Here is a 6,020-nt window from a genome sequence, read left to right on the forward strand (position 1 = left end):
AAGCAAAATAGTCATTGGGCAAATATAAGTATCTGTAGTGACAATTCTATTACTACGAACAGGCTTAAAATGAGACAGGTTTCATGAAAACATCTATTGCTGATGTAGTTTTGTTGAAATATAGGAAATGAAATTTTATGTGGAATGGGAGCAGGAAGGAGAAAATACTACTAATTTCAATCTGTTTCTATGTTGTCAAACCAGAAAACTGAAACCACGTCAAAGCTATTTATAAATGTACTCACACATCTGGATAGGTAGGTGGACATTTAACCCTCAAATCCACTTTTACATATACTTCTTCACCAGTTAGGCCTTGAGGGTACAAAACTAAATTGATTTCAGGGGGCTCTTTGACCTAAAAGAGGAAAAACAAAACAAATTTTTTTCATAGCTGTGGAGCCAATCATTAATGATTAAGATGGTCATTTTAGATCAAAAGTTCTACTTTAAAAATATTTGTAATTATATTTTACGTAGATAATCTGGCATACTTTCCAAAAGCATGATTTAAAAACAAAACCTGAGCCAGAGAAAATGCATTTTCCTTTTTTAAGTTATCCAAGGAATGAACCAAAATGTTCCACTCAGCTTCCATTTGTTCAGATGTTACCGAGTTATTATGCCTGGGTGCTCTCCTGGAAGCTGGGAGTGCAGGGGTAAATTTAGACAGACACAGTCCCAACCAGCTGATACAAACTAGAAGATGAGTGATTTCAAATAGTGATGAGTGCTGTAAAGAAATCAAAGCAGAGTAGAGGGACATAGTGGTGGGCGAGGAGAAGATATCTGGACAGGTAGGTCAGGGAAGGACTCTGCGAGCAGGGGAGATTTGAATTGAGATCTGAATACTGAGATATTAACAAATGAAAACTCTTGACAATGAGAGAATTGCATGTGTTTTCAATCAACTGCTTTTCACCAAATCACCAAATACCCTTGTTCTTCAATTTAGATACACTTTTTCCAAAGTGGATTTGAAGTAGTTCATATTATATGTATATAATGAAAAAGGAGAGTCCGAGAGAAAAAACAATGGCTGAGCGCTCCCATGGTCCAGGCACCTTACCAACTTTGCAAGGCAGGTGCCATCTCCATTTTACAGATACAGAAGCTCAGGCTCAGGGAGTTGTACATTCTTGCCTACAGATACAAAGGGACAGAGCTGGGATTCAAACCCAGCCTTGACTCCAAACCCTGTCTCCTCCCATCAGCCACTCTTTTATTATGCCTTCCTAAGTTGCTGGGATTGAGCCTTGATTTTTTTCTCTGAATGTCCTGGCAGGCAGGGCAAAAAGAGAAACATGGTATCATCAGAAAAGAGAAAGCCTAAAAATTATTTTAGGGAAGCAAAGTACTTAGCAATACTAAATTCTAACAGAAATTTATAATGTGAACCTTACAAGGAGTACCATATAATAAACACTGTACTCTTCTACTATGTGCACAAAATTTGTAAGATCAGTTCTTATATGGCTTTATAATAATCCTTGATAAATGTGTGGGTCCTTCCATAAAGCATAATTCTGCGAATGTGGTCCTGGGGAGGGTTAAGCACTCTTTGGTCCACAGGCCTTTCATCCACTCATTCACCCATCACACATCCATCACCCACATTTGTTAAGCACTGACTCTGTGTCAGGCACCGTGCTTAGTCCACGACGGTAAGAACACAAATATGGTTCCAGCTCTCATGGAACTTCAGTCTGATGGGGGAAAACAAACACAATAAACACATAAGTACAAGTTTAGAGAGTGCCATTGAAGAGATGACGTGGTGCTCTCCTTAGCAAATGACTTGGGGTGTGAGGGTATATACTTAAATGTGGTTATCAAAGAAGAACTATCTGAGGATGTAGCATTGAAGCTGAGACAAGCCAAGAGACCAAGCATTCCAGACAAGGAAAAAAAGAGACTGGAAATACATTTGAGAATTATTTCATTAGTAACAATTTTTGAAAGTTTTTTGTTTGTTTTACCAGACACTGGGCTTGTAGGAATGGCGTTTCAAATGAGTGGAAGACACTGAAAAATTCAATTGCCTATATTTGTCTAGCTGCCTAGCTGGAGGAGGAGGGATGCACACGGGGAGGTGGCCTAAGCCCATACTTCGATGGAACGAAGAACTTAAAAAAAAAACCTACTTATATCTTTATTTGATGAAAATTTAAAAACAAAGTCATGAACAAGTTAAAAGTAAACTTTGATGAATTTGGTTTTTAGTAACATTGGAACAGAGGGGGAAAAAACCCCCACAAGGACCATAAAACAAAAAAATAGGTCATTTTGACTCTATCAACATTTTTTAAATCACATAAATTACGTACATAAATGCATATGATTAGGACAAAAATATATGCATTATATGACCCAAAATGCTAATTTTCTTAAGATATTTAGCTCTTACACATAAACAACAAAATGGACCACAGAGTAGAAAAATAAACCAAAGAGTATAAGCAGTTCACAGAAAAAGAAAAATCAATGGTTTGTAAACAAAGGTGTTCTAGATAATTTATAAATAAATAAAAATTAAAATGAGATATGTTTCATTTATGTGGCAAAGATGAAAAAGTCTAACATATATAGTATTGTTGAAGATAAAGGAAAACAAACACCACCATACACTACTGGGGGATCTAGGGATTGAAGGAAGTTTTTTGGAGGGATGTTTCCCAAAGCTATCAAATTATAAATGAGCAGACCTTTTGCTGTTGTGGAAAGCTAGCCAAAATAAGTTAGTAATTTGTAACTATCTATAAATTATAGATACTTTAAACTAGCAGTGTCCAAACTTTTACAAATGCAAAAGTTTTTAGCATGCACCGCAAAATGTTATTTATAAATGATATACATATGCTACTAAACTGAAATTTATATTACAACACATCCCCACTAAAAGAAGTTGAAAAAAAAATCTAATCTGAATTTACTGGCAGCAAATTTAGCCTGAACTGACATGAGGTTAGTAACAGTGTTTATCTGTTCAGTGTGAAATTTGAGTATTTCTATGTTTCATTGTGTTTGATTTTCGATGCTGCCCCAGACACTGAGGAAGGTATTAGGTAATGTGTGGAATGTGCACACATAAACATGAACAGAAGCACTTCTAAATTCTGAAACCCATCAAGTCTGAAGAGTTTTGGATAAAGGGCTGGGCATGGTGGCTCACACCTGTAATCCCAGCACTTTGGGAGGCGAGGCGGGAGGATCACTTGAGGTCAGGAGTTCGAGACCAGCCTGGCCAACATAATGAAACTCTGTCTCTACTAAAAATACAAAAATTAGCCAGGTGTGGAGGCGGGCACCCGTAATCCCAGCTGCTCGGGAGGCTGAGGCACACGAATCGCTTGAACTTGGGAGGTGGAGGTTGCAGTGAGCCGAGATTGCACCACCGCACTCCAGCCTGGGTGACAGAGAGAAACTCCTCTCAATAAAGAGTTTTGGATAAAGGATTTTGGACTTGCATCACTTTTCCCTGGCAAATAGCAGGTGATAATAAGTGCTTGTTGAATGACTAAACTCTGATTCATCCTTGAGTCCATCAATTATTTGCCTGCCAGGCCTATGAATGTGTTGAGGCCATTTGCCCTGCGTACAATAGGCCACAGACAGTTATTTAAATTCTTCTGCCTGCCTTCTATAGTTTTTGCTTTGGTTTGTCTAGTATTCCATCTTGTTATGAAAGCCACCAGCTATAAATTCTTGGGGTTATCAATATCCCTAACTAAAAGAAGTTGCTTTTTCTCTTCCATTTTTCTGCAGCCCTAGGAGCAGACAACTAAGCTTGTATAAAGTAAACAAACTAGTTCAGAATGAAGCCTTAGGGGCTTCGTGTTGAGTCCCGTGTACACTTTGAGACACCTATTTTGGCTGCTTCTTGGGCCTACTTCCTGATTCTCAAGGTTTGGGAACATAGAAGTTGCCCAGTCACCAACTTCTCTGTCATGTTAGGGGGAATAATTTATATTTTTACTATTTCAGGTTAAAAATAACTTCATATTATTAAGCGTTAGAAAAGTAAGCTCCCTGAGGGCAAGGATTTTTGTCTGTTTTGCCCACAGCTGTATTCCTAATGCCTAAAACAAGTATTTAATGAAGGAAGAAGCACCCTGAGTTTGAGAGAGAATATTTTGCCCTGATAGCTCCAGAAGATGGTATTTCTTGAGGAAATCCTGGATGTGTAGATAAAGCAGATATTGTGAAATGCCAGAGTTAAAAGCAGATGAAGAGGCCAGGCACGGTGGCCCACACCTGTAATCCCAGCACTTTCAGAGGCCAAGGTGAGAGGATTGCATGAGCTCAGGAACTTGATACCAGCCGGGGCAACAGAGCAAGACTCTGTCTCTACAAAAAATTAAAAAAATTAACCAAGTGTAGTAGCATGTGCCTGTAGTCCCAGCTACTTGACAGGCTGAGGCAGAAGGATTGCTTGAGAATAGGCTGCAGTGAGCCGTGATCATGCCCCTGCACTCCAGCCTGGGCGACAGAGCAAGACCCTGTCTCGGAAAGAGAAAAAAAAAAAAAAAAAAGCAGATGAAGTTAGAAGTATGTTTTAAATGATAATATGATAATATTCAGAAATAGTTTGGTAGATCAACTCTTCAAGGATGGGGAAAAAACTGTCAGTATAAATACTTTATAACGTGCCTTAATTTCCAGACAAAAAGGCAAAATAATATTTTAAACAAAATGCTATTTTAAAAGGTCTAGAGCTAGAGCAAGCTGGTCCAACCCGAGGCCCATGGGCTGCTTTGAATGTGGCCCAACACACATTCGTAAACTTTCTTAAAACATTGAGTTTTTTTTGCGAATTTTTTTTTTTAGGTCATCAGCTCTCATTAGTGTTAGTGTATTTTGTGTGTGGCCCAGGGAAGCCAAAAGATTGGACACTCCTTCTCCAGACTCAGTCTAGAACCCTCTCTCCACTACAGCTAAGATGAATGTGTGCTATATTCTGAGCTAAATGTCTTAGAGGAAGGTGCAGAGGTATGGAAAGTTCCTCCGTACCGGAAAACACAGTGAGGATGCCTGGGGAGTACAGCTGGAATTATGTGGCGTGCAGATTTGAATGCATGAATGAGACTTGAGAATTCTGATTGAGGACGTAAGGCCTGTGCGAGCGCCCAAAAAGCGTTCGCAGAACAAAGTAGCAACGGGCGCGTATGAATGCGCTGTTGTATCATCCGCGAGAGCTTTCAGAGTGGAAAAAGGACAAGGTTGGAAGGAGGCAGTTATGTAATGGGATGTAGGCAGGAATAAGAAGCAGTGCCAGGTAAGAGAGAGGAATCCAGGGGGATTCCTCTGGGGAAATCATGGGGAAAGGGCTGTAGAAGAATTCGGCCTAGGTGGGGTTCTGGAGACCAGCTGCAGGTGCAAGGACTAAAGTGAGCATGGGTGGAACCTGAGGGATGAAAAGACTGCAGGATCCTAAAGGGGCGGCCCAATTTGGAGGTGTCCGGGCTTTGGCCCACGGCCCAGGGAGGCCAGGGCACGCCAGCCCGGGCCTGACAAGCCACGTTCCTACCGGTCCGCAAGCGTCCGGCCGCAGGTCTTGAAAGTCCGCGCCGTAGATGGCCTCCAGGGCCTGTAGCTCGTGGTCCTGTCGTTGCGGGTAGCTCTCCGGAGGCTCGTCCGGACCGCGCCCGGGGGCCCCACGGCCCCCAGCCATGGCAGCGCTGCGCCCAAGGCAAGGCGGCCTTGCCTGGGCGGCAGTGGGCCCCCGGCAGCCTGCGGGGCGGGGCTCCGCGCTGCGGACGGGCTGTGGGCGGGGCTCCGCGCTGGAAACGGGCTCGTGGGCGGGGCTTCGGGCTGGGACGGGCTCGTGGGCGGGGTTCCGCTCCGGGGACGGGCTGTGGGCGGGACTCCGCGCGGGAGACGGACTCGTGGGCGGGGCTCGGCGCTGCCGGGCGGGGCTAGGCTCGCGGGACTGGCCGTGGGCGGGGCTCCGCGCCGGGCGCTAGCTCCGCAGGCTCCAGAAGCCCAGGCGAAGGAAGAAGGCAGGGGGACGGCTTTGCCCA

General features: G+C 43.1%; 1 protein-coding gene across 6 annotated transcripts in view; it reads right to left on the reverse strand.

Moving 5' to 3' along the window:
- The window catches only part of EIF2AK4 (eukaryotic translation initiation factor 2 alpha kinase 4), a 104,339-nt gene extending 98,586 nt beyond the window's left edge, over nucleotides 1–5,753 (reverse strand). For 5 of the 6 annotated variants that reach the window (XR_004030471.1, XM_030814330.1, XM_030814331.1 and 2 more), the window contains exons 1-2: nucleotides 5,528–5,753; nucleotides 246–358 (exon numbers count right to left, since the gene is read on the reverse strand). Coding sequence is in view for 5 of the 6 variants with exons in the window: in XM_030814330.1 (XP_030670190.1) it covers nucleotides 246–358; nucleotides 5,528–5,671 (257 nt within the window). In the remaining variant the exon portion in view is untranslated. The remainder of the gene's footprint in view (nucleotides 1–245; nucleotides 359–5,527) is intronic. The other variant, XM_030814329.1, reaches the window with a different exon arrangement.
- Nucleotides 5,754–6,020: the final 267 nt, after the last annotated feature.

This window comes from Nomascus leucogenys, chromosome 6 (genome assembly GCF_006542625.1).
Source record: "Nomascus leucogenys isolate Asia chromosome 6, Asia_NLE_v1, whole genome shotgun sequence".
Lineage (NCBI taxonomy): Eukaryota > Metazoa > Chordata > Mammalia > Primates > Hylobatidae > Nomascus > Nomascus leucogenys.